The sequence below is a fragment of the Chaetodon auriga genome, chromosome 19, assembly GCF_051107435.1.
Source record: "Chaetodon auriga isolate fChaAug3 chromosome 19, fChaAug3.hap1, whole genome shotgun sequence".
Lineage (NCBI taxonomy): Eukaryota > Metazoa > Chordata > Actinopteri > Chaetodontiformes > Chaetodontidae > Chaetodon > Chaetodon auriga.
The window spans coordinates 3,921,021-3,937,913 of NC_135092.1; the positions used below are offsets into that span (position 1 = coordinate 3,921,021).

Sequence of the window (16,893 nt, forward strand, 5' to 3'; positions counted from 1 at the left end):
TAACCATTACCAGTTATGTGATTTATGTACTTCTAATAATGAATGCATTCATATTTGACCGTATTTCTAATGGAACAGTAATAAAAAAAAACAAAAAACAAAAAACAAAACCTTGACAAAAAACAAAAACAATCCCTTAAACAAAAAAAAAAAAAAAAGAGGTCTGAGTGCTTCTTCCACCACTCTTGATGGGTTGGGTAAAACCTGCAAGTCCCTAAGGGATATTTGAGTGGTGCGGGGTTTTACAAATTCCGCTTTTAATCTGAAAAGAAACCGGAAACCCTCTCGTGGTTCTGTGTGGCTTCACGGTGTCAGTGAGCGTTTCAGCCGAGCCGCGGACTGTTGGGCTGACCTGACGACGGATTTAAGAGAGACGTAGTGGACGTTAACTGAGCACGGTTTACATCACTATTATTATTCACTTTTAGCTCGGCTCGGGCTAAACAAGGAGGCATCCTGGAAGCAGCCGGAGAACCGCGGATATCTACGCGGCATGGATGCTTCGTGACCCGCGGCAGGTGTGAAGAGATGCCGGTGGAGCCGCCGGTGGGTACCGGCCGGGTGGTGCTGGTAAAGAAGATCATCATGAAGGACGGAGCTGCGGTGGGTGGATGACCCGCCATTTTATTCATCATTTATTATTAATTTGTCTAAGTGCACCTTTGTTTATCCTGCATGAATCCATCACACTTTCTACTGTTTTCAAAGGCTGTAAAAATGATTCCGTTCATTTGAACCACACCTCAGATGTCACACGATCAGTGTGAGCGTCGCTGGCTGCGGATGACATAACAGCATATTAAAACACATGACGTAGGACTTATTCACAAAGTCACTGTTGCTTTGAAACGGCGGACATTTCTGTTCATTTCACAGCAAAAACAATCAGAAATCATCACCTGACATTTAAAACTGCTCCATATTTCACTGTTGACCATTCCTGATGGGAGTGCATGTTTGTGTGAGGCTCTCTGTTACAGACTAGAACTGATCAAAGGATCCACATGATGAAATGAATGAATGAGCTGAAATGAGCCAGAACCCAGCAGGTCTGCTCCAAAATGGCTGTTGTCGTCGGGTGGAGATGAGAGTGAGCTGCAGGTAATGGAGACACGGCAGAGCGGGTTTAATGTGGCCTGCAGACAGCTCAGCTTAGTGTGAGGATGATGTGGTCAGGATGGATCCATTATCTCTTACATAACAGCTCTCAGCCTGAATACACTGAGGGCAGGCGCAGACTGCAGCTCCAACGCTCCAGCCTCCATTTTAACAGCCTCCATGACAGACAGTCACAGACCCTTCTGTTGTTTAAAGACCACCCACAGCAGTGTGATTTGTCCTCTACCTTGTATTAGATCTAAAATGTCAGGCAAACAGACACACAGTATTAAAATGACCTTTATCTCAAATGTGGAACACAGTGCTGTTTCAGCATCAGGCAAAAATGTCAGATGTGGTCTGTTTCAAGGTCCCTCGCTGTGACGGTTTACGTCTGATCTCCGGTCAGGTTAAACAAATCATTCGTGAGGAGCCTTTTTCACAATGTTCTGACGTTTTATTGATTGAACAATACTAGATCAATTGACAAAAAAATGTTGACAGCTCAATCAATAAGGAAAATAACGTTGACTGCAGCCATGGGAGCAGCGCGAAGACAGTCAGCACGGATGATGAATAATAGAAACAACAACAAGCCTTACAATAAAAATAAACCACATTAAACCTTGGACTGTAATGTCTCCCCAGATAGAGCTGAAACATTTAGCATCGACAAATAAAATCATCAGCAACAAGTTTGATGCTCGATGAATCATTTAAAGGGACACTTGGGGTTTTTTGAATCAAAGGAGTAAAGGCTCAGAATGAATGCACTGTTGTGCATAGGGTCAGCAGTAAAACGGATTTTAGCCACCTAAAAAAGGCCTACCTGAAATGATCAGTATCAGTCCAGGTGTACGCCATATTCAGTATGTTTTCACCGCTTTTCCTCGCCATCAGACAGGCCTTTGCTTTGGCACTGTGTTGTCTCAACTGTACTCAACAACTGTCCACGCGCAACATGAAGACACGTCTGCGTTTGCAGTGATCATTTCTCTGAAGAGGATGATGTAAAACCAACAGAAAATATACCAGAGAGAAGCTCGCTGATGAGCACTGCTCTTCCCAACCATCAGGTAAGACATGCTGAATACCAAAAACACATGAAACGACGATATGGCCCAAATCTTCTGTCACAGTTTATATCACGGTGACGGCGTACATCATGTTACAGTGATTGTTCTGCAAATTTAATGAAGAAATGGTTCAAATAATCATACTGTGCCGTACGTCATTGATCATCTTCCACACAAACTAAAACAGCTGCCTCACTCTGAAATGAGGCAGCTGGATGGCCACATCGTTCTGCCGTCTTTTCTTGGACTTGTATCCTCCATAAATGACTGAAACTCTGACGCAAACAGCTGATTATACGGCGCGCTGCATGCTTAGGAATATGAAGGTTTCATGGTCGAGACAAATATAGTGCCAAAGCGAAGCGCTGTCTGGCAGCAAGGTGAAAATGTTCTAAATATAGCGCACACTCATTACTTGCTGTGTGACATGGCGCCTCTGCTCTTTTCATGCTGAAGGTTAATGACTTCTTTATGAAAGTGTATCTGTTTCTGATGTTCGTGGAGGTGATTCAGGCTGGGTGGCTCGCCTCTGCAGGGAAACCTGTTTGCACAGTAACAGTAGCTGGTAATATGCTTCACATTAGTCGTGTAAAGCTGTTTTTGTAGTTGATGCAAGGGGTTGACAGCGGTCCCAGCTTCTAGGTACTTAATTTATATTTGAACGAAGCCGTTGATGTCACCAACACAACGCGTTGTGTTGTACACGATCAGGCCTTATCATGCTTTGATCATAGTCTGTGTTTTTACAACAACAGACTGGTATGTAGATCATAGAGCTGGAGTTACATCCAGGTAACTAATTACATTATTTCACCAAGTCATATTACGGAATATGACTTCAGAGTTGTAACATGTACTCAAGGTACAGTTCAACTGACTTTCATCTGAGTACATTTTTACACAAGTACTTTTAGTGTGTAATATTTGAGTACTCTTTCTGCCTCTGGGGAAAACACAAGCAGCCAATCACAGTCTGCATCAGGATACATCAGGACTACTGCTGCATGTATCCATCACAACAGTAGTTCCATCTTTTAGCAGGAGCCCATTAGAGGGTGACATGGGAGTGGATTTTCCCTCCCATGACAAAGGGATTGATTGGCGGTGGGGTTTTACATGAAATCATTGATTGATTAAGGCAGATGTGGCCTTTTTTAACGATGCAGGGGTGACTGATAGAATGACAAGCATTATGTTTAGAATAAAATGTTTTACACAATAGCATTTATTTATGTTAGATATGCATATTTCTCTAGAAATAGCCTGTTGTTATTATGATTCCCATTCTGCCTTCTTCCATTGGCTTTTTTCCCTGGGTGTCTCAGTCACATGATAAATAGTGAAACTGACTTGCATCCTGCGGGAATCCAACAGGAATCCCTTGATCCACAGGATTCCAGGGAAAAGGTCTTCCTATAGGGCACATCAGCTCCATCGTAGCCTTCAGAGTAACCTCAGAGCAATGCATGTAACCACCGTAGATACTGCGTAACCCCTCAACACAAAGTATAAATCAGCTATCCAGTTACACCACTGTCTCCTGGCTGCTTGTGTGACACGTTCAGTGTGTGCAGTGGACAGCCAGTATATCTTGGAAAGCTAACTTGCTTTATTTGACTTGAAAATACGAGCACTATGAATAATAGATATGTACAGGTAAGTGAATAAGTCTGTTATGCATATATAGGATCTAGTAATACAGCAATATCAGATGAACATTATTCACGTTCTGCACGTAGAGCTGAACAGCAAAGCTCAACATTGTTTTTAATCCTGACCAGAATGTGCAGAAAACTCAGAATCTGGTTTACTTATTCTTTGCTCACCATTTCTGGTAGTTTTGCTATTTTTAACCTGTATGTTATTCAAGGATATGTAAGATGAGCCTTTTTTGATAGCCAGAGGGGAAATGCGGTTGTTGCAGCAGCATAAGGACAGAAAACAGTACATGTAAAACAATAAAAAACAAATACTCAATCTGATCAGGGTTATGTAGACAAATATAGTGACTGTTAAATAGAATGAAAAGAAAGATATTGTATCAGCCATTTTTCAGGTATCAAAGGCATGCAGAAATCTAACATGCCGTTATGATCTTTCCACCTGCTGACATGATGCTTGACAATACAGCAGGCCAACAAAGAACAACTGATTATCTAAGTAGTTCAAATCTGTGTACAATGTCGAAGCTGTTATTATTGAAGTTAAAGATAGAAAATGGTCCATATCACCACCTAAATCCTGTGTATCTGTGTCAGTGTGCTGACCATCATTTCATGTGTGCTGCTCCAGTTTAATGCTAACTCTATTTTAATCAGCCCAGAGCTCAACTGCTTTACAGAATGGGTCTCTGTAGTTCAAATGAGTTCAATTTGCTTGAAAATGCTCTTACATTGTGTTAAAGGGTAGAGTTTGAATACGTTGACAAATTTACTTTATCATTCGCCCGGTTACAATGTCAGCCATGCTGGTCAGCCATGGTCCAAGCTCTAGCAGTGATGATGGTGCTTTTCATGCTTCCAGAGAAAAAGACATGAAAAGTTTGAGTTCATCCAATGCTGGTGAGACCTCCAGAGGATGTGTGGTGTGGTTATCGACTGGCAGTGTGTTTTATTTGCTTGCAGGGACACAGGTGTGCATGAGTGTGAGGAAGAGTCGTTTTTGTTCCTTTATCTGACAGATGTTGATGTAATGGTGGTCTCAACCTGTGTTGTTGGCTCAGAAAATAATAATGTGTACCAGGTAGGTTGAGAAATGATGACAAACTCATGCTGCTGTCTAACCCCGATCTCGAAACCTCGTGACACAGACACAGACTTCATTGGTCAAACGCTCATTTCTAATCGTGAAATTTGGAAGAAACAACAGAAACAAGGATCTCGCTTGGTTTTTTGTGAGTATGTTGCACATGTATCAGCACTTGGTGTGGAAATGCCTTTGGTACTGATCCACATATCTCAGATGTCAGAGCCCACCAACAGGAACAATTTTGGACAATAGTTCCTGCTCTTAACTGCAGCACCACATGATGATAATGTAAAGACATACTATTGCCACGTCTCTGCTCATTGATAGTTATAGAAAAGAACTGAAACCAGCGGCTGCCTGGAAGGAAGGAAATCGATCTATGCTGCATCAAATTCAGACTAAGCATGTATTTACATATATATTTAAAAGGAGCACACCCCCAGGGGAGCCCAAGAGGTGGGGAGGATGATGAAATCCCCTCAGGGACAGACCTACTGGTAATGACCCGTGCGCATGATCAAAGGACAACGAGCGTGGAATGTGTCTGCAGCAAGAAGTGTAAGAACCTGCATGGCTTGAAGATTCGCCAAGGCAAGATGAAATCCATGGGCAGGGAGCAGGTGGTACAGTGTGCAGGAGGAACACCTGGTGAGACGCAAGAGGATTCAGGCCTGGAAAACCCCCACACTGCTCGGATCCTCTGAGCACCTGAAGCTTCAAATCCAAATCAAGGTTTTCCTCATTCCATCAGAAGGACCACACTGAGACCACATGTATCACTTTTGTCAGAAACAAGAAGACAAGTGGTCACACTGGAACTCGCAGTTTCCTGGGGGGACTGGATGGAAGAGGCCACAAAGAGGAAGAAGGCGAGGTATGCTGACCCTGTAGATGAGTACCGCAGACAAGGTTGGAGGACATGGTGCCTGCCTATAGAAGTTGGCTGCAGAGGATTTGCTGGTCGGTCTCTCTGCAAAGCATTACATCTCCTGGGTATAACGGGTATCAACAAGAGGCAGGCCAGAGGCCAGTCTCCATCCAGAGCAACAGAAGACATACAGCTTCTAACCTTGATGATAAACTGATCTTCCTCTGTAAAACTGATGGAGTACCCCTTTAATTGTAGAGTCACATTCAAATCTAATATTGATTGTAAATACTTGTGTGTTTGCGCTCTGTGTGTTTCAGCTCCAGCAGGGTATCGGCAGGCCCAGTGTCTATCATGCAGTGGTGGTCATCTTCCTGGAGTTCTTCGCCTGGGGATTACTCACCACGCCCATGCTCACTGTGAGTATCACTGTGTGGTGTTTGGAAGACGATTGGATTCATACAGAGCAGTTCTGACTCGCAAGCATCTCCCATGTGGAGAAGACGGGACACTCAGCAGTGAGATTTGAGATGAATAAAATTCTAGATCCATGTCATGTCGGCAGCCTCCATCAATACCTTAAAGAAAACAGTATGTTGCAAGTATAAAAAGCAGTTTGTATCTTGTTGAGCATGATAGATCGTTTCTTACCTCTTGGTTTGGACCTTGCATCACATCTTAACTTTTTGCTGACACTGTGAAATCTGTGTTCGTTCTCTAAATGTTGGTGTTGTACCTCTCTTTGTAGGTTTTACATGAAACATTTCCCCAGCACACCTTCCTGATGAATGGACTCATTCAGGGTGTGAAGGTAAGAACTTCAGTGCTTCAAATCCTGTTCAGTATAAGACTAAACAACAGAGATATATTTGACTTCTATTAGTTGTCACTGACTCCGCCTCTTCATGTCAAGGGTCTGCTGTCATTCATGTCTGCTCCTCTGATTGGTGCGTTGTCGGACGTGTGGGGGAGGCGGTCCTTCCTCTTGGTCACTGTCTTCTTCACCTGCGCCCCGATCCCTCTAATGAGGCTCAGCCCGTGGTAAGACTCACACTTCTCTGTCATACAAAGACATGCAGGCACAGCAGTAGTGAGGTGAAGGGAGTCACCACAGGGTCATGTCATGGTCATAAACTGTGACATCAGAGCTCAGCACAATCACAATACAGTATCATGTCTGTGTGGACTGATGAGGAGATTGGATTGTTATAATGTGTTTTGGAGCTAATAGAACACAAGCCATATGATCAATCAATGAAAAAGCTGCCTGAAGGTGAATCTGTTAACAGTTTTTCTTACCTGCTCGTTCTACAGGTGGTATTTCGCCATGATCTCCATGTCTGGAGCTTTTTCTGTCACCTTCTCAGTCATCTTCGCCTACGTTGCTGATGTCACAGATGAAAGAGAGAGGAGTACAGCATACGGTCTGGTAAGGACATCTGCTTAAAGAAAATACATACATCTTAAAATCTCCATACAGCATGCTAAAGACAGAATACTACCTGCATGCACATGTGATGTTTACCACATCAAAGGATCAAATTAATGATAGCCAGCAAGTGAGAAGTCTTTTTTTTTTTTTTTTTTTTTTTTTTTACTTAAAGATACACCTAGCTGAGTTTGTATGTTTTTTCCAAAATCCATATGTGTGAAAGAAAGTGAAAGGATAAACATTCATTTGAGGGCATCTATAAAGTATCACAAAGTGACATAAACATCACAATGACCTCATGCTGTCAGACAGATGGATGGATGGATGGCGGTGTCGTGGTCCTGGGGTTTACTTGTTTGTCTGTTTATTTTGAAAGTTCCCTCTCCTTGTGTGTGTGTTTTCTGTGTCACCTGTGTTTCATTATCAGTACGCTGCATTTGTGGCCTCTTTTGAACTGCAGACTTATACTTGCCGTACTTTTGCATTATCAAAAATGAAAACCTTTTTGTGATTCATTGCACGTGTTGGTTGTATTGTCCAAAGGGCACATAGCCAACTGTATGTTGAACATACTGACTCTGTCATTCCATAGCGTAGTCCACAGCCCATAATCTGTAACGAAAGATAGGAACAACAGACACGTAAAGCCCTTTATTAACAATCATTTGATAACAAGTAAACATAAAATCAAGGTGGCATCATGGCTCTATGCATAAAGCCTAACAAGTTCATACAACATAGCGTTTTGTTTGCAATTCAATTGCTATTAAAAAAAATGTTGAATTATCTGAAGTACATGAAATTAAATAGAAACCGAGGGTAGCTGGGTGTTGCAGGTGCTTCTTCAGATTTGAAGTAAAATTCTTCACAGCTGACAGACACGTACCACCCAGGCACCATTTACATTTCACTATGATGTTCTTGTCCTTTTCTCCCACAAATTCACAATAATGTGAAAAACTGTCCTTTCTGCCTTTCCTTCTGTTCTTTCTGACTCCCACCTCACACACAAGCAGCTTGATTACTGTGTCAGAAAAATTCCTTTCTTCATCTTCCTCTCAGCTGTTGCCGTGATTCACCGTAACGTACCATTGATCAGCAGGCTCATTTATATTCATGGTGCTCTGCATTGACCATGGCTGAATGTGGGCAAGTCGAGGAGCCTATCGATGTGTGCACATCTCCAGATGGACTCTTAATTGCACAGCTTTCAGCTTTTCACTCAGTTGAGCTCAGTATGTAGAGAGCCGTATAGGCCCTGCTCAAGCTACGGAGTCAAAATTTCAGTTTTTCCAACATTTCTGACTAAGTAGCTGCAAGATTAATCACATTCCCATCAACCTCAGCTGGACTCTGTGTTGCTACTTAGCAAATTTTAGGATGCCAATTCACTAAACTAAGATGGGGAATGTGTTAAAACGTTTATAGTATTATAACAATCTGCATATCAGCATTGTCATCATAAGCATGCTAGCATGTGTATGTAGCTTAAAGCCCCATCAGCTTGGTGACATGGAAATCTACATACATAGTAGCAAAAATGCCCCCAGCAGCTTCTCTTCTTGCTTTCAACGAATGAAGTTCAGCTTTTACTGGTCTTTCAGTCTTCTCCATCTCCTTCTCTCCTCGTGACCCCCAGGTGTCGGCTACTTTCGCGGCCAGCCTGGTGACGAGTCCGGCCATCGGGGCGTACCTGTCGGCCTGGTATGGAGACAACCTGGTGGTCCTGGTGGCCACGCTGATCGCTCTGGCCGACATCTGCTTCATCCTGCTGGCCATGCCCGAGTCTCTGCCGGACAAGATGAGGCTCAACACCTGGGGGGCGCCCATATCCTGGGAGCACGCCGACCCCTTCGCTGTCAGTACACAAAACTTTCTAGTGCACTCTCTGATTGGTTGGTTGAATAATAAAGTTGTAGCAGGTTGATATGTTTTGGTTTGTAGTTTGTATGAAGTCTTTTTCTCAGATCTCTTCTTTGTTTTTGGACACAGTATGTAGAGTGGAGATGTGGGCAAAGGGACCCTGAATGTTCCACAACACAGTAACATTATTTGAATATTTAATGATATGTTATGGGATGGCCTCTTCCTGCTATGATAATAATAATAAAAAATACAATACAGATGCAGATCAGATGATCAGACTGTAACACTGACCCTTTGAGTTCCTAGCATGAATATTTATCGAGGTTGAAGTAACTGATGCAGGTGTCTGTGTCTGTCTCTCTTCAGTCTCTGAGGAAGGTGGGCCAGGACTCAACAGTCTTACTCATCTGTATCACTGTGTTCCTGTCTTACCTGCCGGAAGCCGGGCAGTACTCCAGCTTCTTCCTCTACCTGAGACAGGTGAGACACACTGCTTGTGCTAACATTATTACTTCTGTTATCACTGCAACTGCTTTTTAAAGTCACTGTTAGAAGGATTAAAAAATGGTCATCTTTGGCGCCCCCAGTGGTGGCACCAAAAAGGCACTTTAGCAGACAGCGATGTCTTATGTGTAGAGAATGTCAAAGGTAACACAACGCAGTTTTTACAGGCAGATTCTAAGTATATTAGCTAGTTGTCACACCATTGACAAGTTAATTTACTTTTAAAATGGTCTTATGTTGACACTCAATTCACCTAAAAAAAATATGCTCTTACTCCTCAGAAATAAACACAGTAATAATCATTTCTGTCTGTCCCAACAGGTCATTAATTTCTCCTCCACAACCATCGCTATTTTCATTGGAGTGGTGGGCATTCTGTCTATAGTAGCACAGGTAAAACACACACACACACACACACACACACACACACACACACTGGCTGTTGGAGATGTACATACACATACAGTAATGTAACAGTGTACAACATAAGTGAACACAGATCACTTTTGCTTATACCTTTAACTGACCTTTCCTACTTATTATAATGATAGTTAATGATAATGAATTATACACATTTCTTACATGAGTACAAGGTTAGAACACAATTTAAAATCCCTTCCTCTTTGTCTCTCTCTCTTTCTCCTCAGACTCTCTTCCTCACCCTGCTGATGAGGACTCTGGGTAATAAAAACACTGTTCTGTTGGGTTTGGGCTTCCAGATCCTTCAGCTGGCCTGGTACGGCTTTGGATCAGAGCCATGGTGAGATCTATGTGTGTGTGAGCGTTGTTTGTTTTGTGTAAGGGTACATTCATTCTGTTGGTGTAAAGGCCGTCTTTCAAACAGCCCTGGAGGCTTAGCACACAGTGAATGAGGTAGTTGGGAGGGAACCTGTAACATCAGCCAACAGTGTGAATGCTCAGACTGATGTCAGACACGCAGCACACTGAAAAACTCTGTGGATGACATCACAGAGATCTCATATATATACATTTAACTGTCTGTGTGTGCTAACAGGATGATGTGGGCGGCTGGTGCTGTGGCAGCCATGTCCTCCATCACCTTCCCTGCTGTCTCTGCTCTGGTGTCGCAGTCTGCTGATCCTGATAAACAAGGTGACAAAGAGAATCTCCTCCTCTGACCTCTCCTCTCCTATCTGCTCTCCTTCTCATCCTCTCTCTCCTCTCCTCTCCTCTCTCTCTCTCCTCTTCCTCCTCAGATCAATAGGTCAGTGTGTTATTATGGATTTTTAGGTTGGAGGTTTGAATCACTAGACCAGGCAGTGAAATCAATCCAGTGCCAGCTAAACATATCATCAGATACAGTTTCCCTTGTGTCAGCAGTAACATGTCTCCAGTAACCTGAGCAGGAGCATGACCTGTCTCCTGCCCCTGCAGGTGTGGTCCAGGGGATGATAACAGGGATCAGAGGTCTGTGTAATGGTCTGGGTCCAGCTCTGTATGGATTTATCTTCTTCCTCTTCAACGTCGAGCTCAACACCATGGACCCCATCCAGGGAGACTTCAACATTGACCCCCTGCCTCTACACAGTCCCACTGAGGTACCGTATACATTTAGCCACACCCCAGTGGTCTACACCAACTCTTTCCAACGAGAAATACTGAAAAATATCTAAAAAGGAGTTGAACACTGGTAAACTAATACCACCAGCACTGTCACTGTTTCATAGCAAAGGCCTGCCACTGCCAACACATGAAAATACTGTAATCATGAATCAGAAGTGTTGTGTTCGTTTCAGTGTTAGTTTTATCATTAGATTACTGCAGCGAATGAATGCTGCAGAAGAGAAATCACTGAGGCTCCTGCTGTAACATTAGCATGCAGAAGGAATAGCTGTAGTGCCACATCACAAGGGATGCAGTGGAAGCTATGGAAAAATGTTCAGGCATTGGTGTTGGTTGGTTTCACATTAACTAATGCAAATGTGGTGATATTGGCTGAAATCAGTAATCCATGAGTAGTTTACTTTTCAGTCGTGGACTACTCAGTGAGTTGAGTAGTCGGAGAAACCCCTAGGAATGTTCTTAGTTATCTGTCTGCATAGAGTTGGTTGGCTGTTAATAAAGCCAACCAAATGGTTTAATTTGAAACCACATTTGCATAAAACAGTGATGTCAGTCTTCTTTCATAGGCAGAGCACATGGTCCCACTGAGCCACACAGCAGCCACACAACACAAGAGCCACAGACTCCCAAGCAACCCCCAGTAGCTCTGCTGCTAGAGTCTCCTTTTCATTTCCAAACAAGGACACAGTGTCCTAAGCTGCCCTGCTGAATGAGCAATGAAAAACACATTCACCAGGAAAAGGTGCACTGCTAACGTCACTTTGCAGGCTAGATAGCCAATTAGCTGTACAGCAGGAGCACATTAAACAGCATTCCTGCACAGGTCATCTACGTCCTGTTAGATGCTGCTGTGGTCTTTTTCTTCAATACTGCTCACAACACACTGTCTGCCCATGACATGTAGGTGACAGCAGCAGAGGCTGATCTTGAGAAAATTTCATGGGGTGGCAAGAGGGCAGCATGGAGACTCGAGAGAGAGAAATACAACCCACAGTTCAAGAAAGTTGGGAGGCCACTTAAAACATACACATAATATACATAAGATACACATATCAGAATCAGAAATGAAGTATTTCTGATTCTGATTCTGATAAAGAAAGTGATCATTATCTTTTTTGACATATCTCCGTCATTATTACAACTGCTCAGAGACTCCGGGGAGCATCATCTTAAGCTGCATTCACGGGCACTCGGACACCTGACTTTCGCCCTTGTAAATAGAAGAAAACAAAAGGAAACATTTTCTTTGTTTCTCTCTCTCTCAGCGAGCCCTCATCCCCGGCCCGCCCTTCCTGTTGGGGGCGTGCACCGTGGTCGTTGCCTTCCTCGTTGCTCTCTTCATCCCTGAGAAGCCTTCCTGCTCCTCCTCTCCCTCCCAGCTGTCCCTCAGCGACAAGCCCCACCCAGACAGCAAAGAGTCAATGTCCTCACTGGCTGGCGTCCACATCAACACACCCCTCCCCGGCAGCGACGAGGAGACCCCTCCCACCGCCAGCGACGAGGACTTTGAGCCGTTGCTGCAGGACAGTATCGTTTGATGGACAGGTGGATGGTCCACAGAAGGTGGGGCTTACATCGTGGGTTGTTTGATTGACATTTTTTAACAAAGACAAAAACACATTTTCTTTGCCACAAGGCAGGACTAAGTGTACTTTTATTGTCAGAAGATTACTATTGACAGCAAGAAGCTCCAATAGCCTTGTTTCTTTGCCAGAAAGCGATACTCGCATATTACTTCACTGACCAGGAGCAGAGGCGGTAACGTCTTCTGAGCAACCAATCAGGATGTTTCTTTCGCAAGGGGTGGGAGCAGAAACCTGCAAATAAGATGTCATTGTTTGATTGGACAGAAGAGGCAGAGATGATTATTTGACTGACAGAGGGACTTTGGGGCCAACATGGACAAGACAGTTTAAATGGAATCCATCGTTTGATTGACAAGAGGAGGGACCAACTGGGTTTTTTTCTGAAATGGCTTTGCCCAGTTTTTCACCCACATAAAAATCCCCTGAAGGGAAGTATTTTTGAGGTTTTGATGGAAGGATTATTGTTCATCTTTAAGCTTGAAGTTGTTGATTGTTTTTGTGATAAACAAGAAAAGGTGTTTTTACTTTCAGCTGTATCATTTTGAAGCCGTATTTTTAATGCTGTGATTATTTCTTATTGGTTATTGTACAAAAGAAACATGTCTGCAACATATTTACAGCAACCAAAACATCAGTGTTGATTTCTACTCTTTCTTTGTTGAAGAAGAACATTTTTTGTTACATTTTTGGTTTTCTTGTTGGCAGGGTTAAGGGATTTTTATTCCTCTTAAGTGTACAGAATCTTACCTGCTTTAAGCTGTCGATCACTAACAAGGTACGAATGTGACGAGCTGAGAGATGAGTCAGTCAGCTGAAATCCAACATGTCAAAATATCAATTTCAATCCTTTTTCATCTCACGGTCATTTTCGTGGCCAGGATTCCACTTAAACATTCATTTCCAGAACAAGAAAAAGGGAAATGTTTCAGACAATGCATTGATAACAGACCCAAAAATATATTTATTGTATATATTTTAGAAATTTATGAGAAACAAAGAATCCAGTATGATTCTGAAGTTGAATATAATAACCAAACGCCTCACTGGATAGATTTTACTCTTAATTTCACCAGTGCGTGTCCCCGTTTGTCACTCTACCTCAGATCAGGATGTTTTTAAATCACACTCAACCTGGATTTTCTCATCTTCTATCACATTTATTTTATTTTTATATCAAAATGACTTTATGAAAGTGCTGCTGGATGCTGCCAGTGGGAAAACCTCAGAGCTGCAACTCTGGTATTGAGCTTGTTAGCAGCCCAAGAACCAACTTTTAGTTTTGTCTTCAGCGACAAAGTGGATAGATATTAAAATAACAGTGTGTTCTCTGATTTAGTACCACTCCAACAATAACTGGCACTGTAACATGTTTTTTTCCTCACGTTTTAATTTTGGTGTGTGCATCATATCCATTTGGTGCTAAGTGAACACTAGGTGGCAGAGTTGTACAGATTTTAAGATATATATTTTAATATAAGATCCTGGTCAGCGGTGGATTCTCAAAATTACACCATCCATATGCACATCCTGAATGTGCTCCAGATTGTCCTTTCTAAACATGGTGGCGCTATGACACAAACTGTGTGTCCATCTTTTGTCATTTTAAGGAAAACTGTGACATGTAACAAAAGCGAAAAACAAAGAAAATGCTAATTAGGCATCATTTCCATAAACTGCTTTGGAGCGAATAAACTAGGCTACGCAAAGTGTAGTTTCATCAAAAGTTGGCGCTGTTAGCTACGTTACGCATGACTATAATAAACAGAGTAGAAGAAGAATGCTGAAAAACCACATCAGCCACCTGAGAGCGAAATGGTGAGAGGTCATTTGGTTGTTGTTGTTCTTTAATGTCAGCTACGATTGGCCAAGTTTTCACCTACTGTTGTTGGTGCAGCCATGTTTTTGCGCATTATGGGAATATCTGGGAAGACGACGACAGCGGAAATAGCTTCTTCTTCTTTGGGTTTTGTAGTGGAAACAGCTGATTAGTATGAGTTATGTTCACTACGTCAGAACTTATTCAGCGAAGGCGTTTCCATCTCCCATTTAGCACGTTAAGACACTTTCAAAAAAGGCAAAAACCACCTCAAGCGAGTGTAAAAGCTTTTTTTGTGAACTTTAGGACATCTGCTTTGCTGTTTCCATCAAGCTTCTCAAATGCAATATTTCAAAATGCACGTAAAAAGACCTTTATGGAGACACAGCTGCAGGGTTTGTTTAAATATCACCAAATGGAGCTCGCACAACCTTTACATCCTCCAGTATTGTAAGACCAAACTTACAGACCAAGCATTTTTTAGCACAAATATGTAACAACACTCAGCTCTCTACAATGTCATGCTGCCATCTAGTGCCCATCCAGAATATAGGTTTAGAATCGCCTCTAGTTGGCACCACGACATTATGAAGTTGCTCCAAAGTGGCAATGCTTCTTGCTCTTATTGTCCAGGGTCGGTGTGCCTTCAGCTCCAAGTTGCACTTCCTTCCAAGATTTTCCATCAACTGTGAGATCAGCTGGTCATTTGTGTGCGAAGGCTGTCTCACAGCCCACAGGCCTTTTCTGTATGATTTTAAAAACACATGGAGGTCAGCTGGAAAGTTGTTTGATTTCCAAACAAACATGTTGCAGAGATGAGGTTTTTCCCCTGGCGGCAGTGATATTCCTGTGAATGAACTTATACTTGAAGCATCAGAAAGAGATTTTACACGAGCTTTAGAGAAGATTTAAGAACAAATGCTGAAGAGTTTAACAGTATATAACAGGCACAGAGTGTACATAGTTATTTGCTTCATGACCTTAAAATGTAAATGTACACGTGAATGATATTATGGTTTATATATTATATAAGTGAAGTGTGGGCTTTGCTTGTTTCTTGTGGTTGATATCAAGGTTTTCCTTCAGTTGGCAGTCCTGTGTAGTCATGGTTGGGGGTTCAGTTCTGCCTGTGCAGACCATCAGTCATTTTGCTTTGGTTCTTTGTGTTCATTCAGATTAGACTATCAAACAATCCCTTTTCCACTCTTATTCACTCTTGAGTATGATTACATGCACATCAGTATCCTGGCAGCCAGTCTTTCTCTGTCTTTGGTCATATTTGGAACATGATGACGAAGATGAAACAAAGAGAAAGTGGTTATTCGTATCCTTGTGACTCATCGACTCTTTTTATACAATTTGAAAAGGTGCTAGATCAGATCAACTTATCTACAATTTGTCTTGCTAACACTTTATAACAGCATTCTAATGATTTCATTTCTCCAATCTAATCCCATCAGCTTCAGCTCTTTCATTAATTAAAGAGAACATTTAATTTCATTACCATAATGGCAAAGATGGCTGTTTCTGCTGCCATTATCATTTAAGAGTGAAAGCTTTGTCACAAGTGTACCAGTTTCTTTTGAAACAATCCAGATCGCATCATTAAGGCTTCTGGAAAACATCCTCATACAGGATCTCATGCCTGTATGAGGTTTCGTTTACTCCAAAACCCAGACCAGGAGTAGGATATTAGTGTGGATGTAAACACTCAGAGTTAATTGAAGTGATAACTGCACCCACTCAGTTCAGCAGCAGTGAAACTGACTCAGCAGTGTAAATATTGTACATGATTGTGTGTCTGTACATGTGAAGAAATGAAATTCACTGGAAATACACTTTGTCTGTCGTCTTGTCTGGAAGTGTACCAGCCAGTTGATGGTTATTGGAAATTAAAACAGAACAACACTTGACATCTGCATGACGAGTGCTTTTTTTTTTTTTTTTTTCAAACGCCAGCTGTTTGTTGTTCACCGTACTCTCCTGTGGCACGTCGCATCTTGTTGTCAAAAAAAGTAACTTATTATTACACCATATTGATTTTGTTGTATGTTCTTTGAGGAGGACGTGGCGATATCACTGGGGAATAATAACATTTGTAGTGTATTCATTTAACTAACATTTCATCTGATGAACTCACAAATGTTATTTTGTTTACTAAAGAATGCAATAACATTGTGTAAATATTAATTACAATTTGTCTTAAAGGTCCAGTGTGTACTATTTACAGCGATCTATTGGCAGAAATGGAATATAATACTCATGGTTATGTTTTCATCAGCGTATAATCACCTGAAATTATGAATTGTTTTCGT

At 42.1% G+C, this 16,893-nt stretch overlaps 1 protein-coding gene across 1 annotated transcript; it reads left to right on the forward strand.

Annotated features, from left to right (window-relative positions):
• Positions 1–287: 287 nt before the first annotated feature.
• LOC143337833 (hippocampus abundant transcript 1 protein-like) lies at positions 288–16,491 on the forward strand. Its single transcript, XM_076757727.1, has 12 exons — positions 288–603; positions 6,111–6,209; positions 6,539–6,601; positions 6,704–6,831; positions 7,105–7,219; positions 8,862–9,080; positions 9,455–9,568; positions 9,914–9,985; positions 10,240–10,352; positions 10,608–10,705; positions 10,988–11,151; positions 12,442–16,491. The coding sequence occupies exons 1-12, from the start codon at positions 529–531 to the stop codon at positions 12,712–12,714; spliced, it is 1,533 nt and encodes a 510-aa protein (XP_076613842.1). The 5' UTR covers positions 288–528; the 3' UTR covers positions 12,715–16,491.
• Positions 16,492–16,893: the final 402 nt, after the last annotated feature.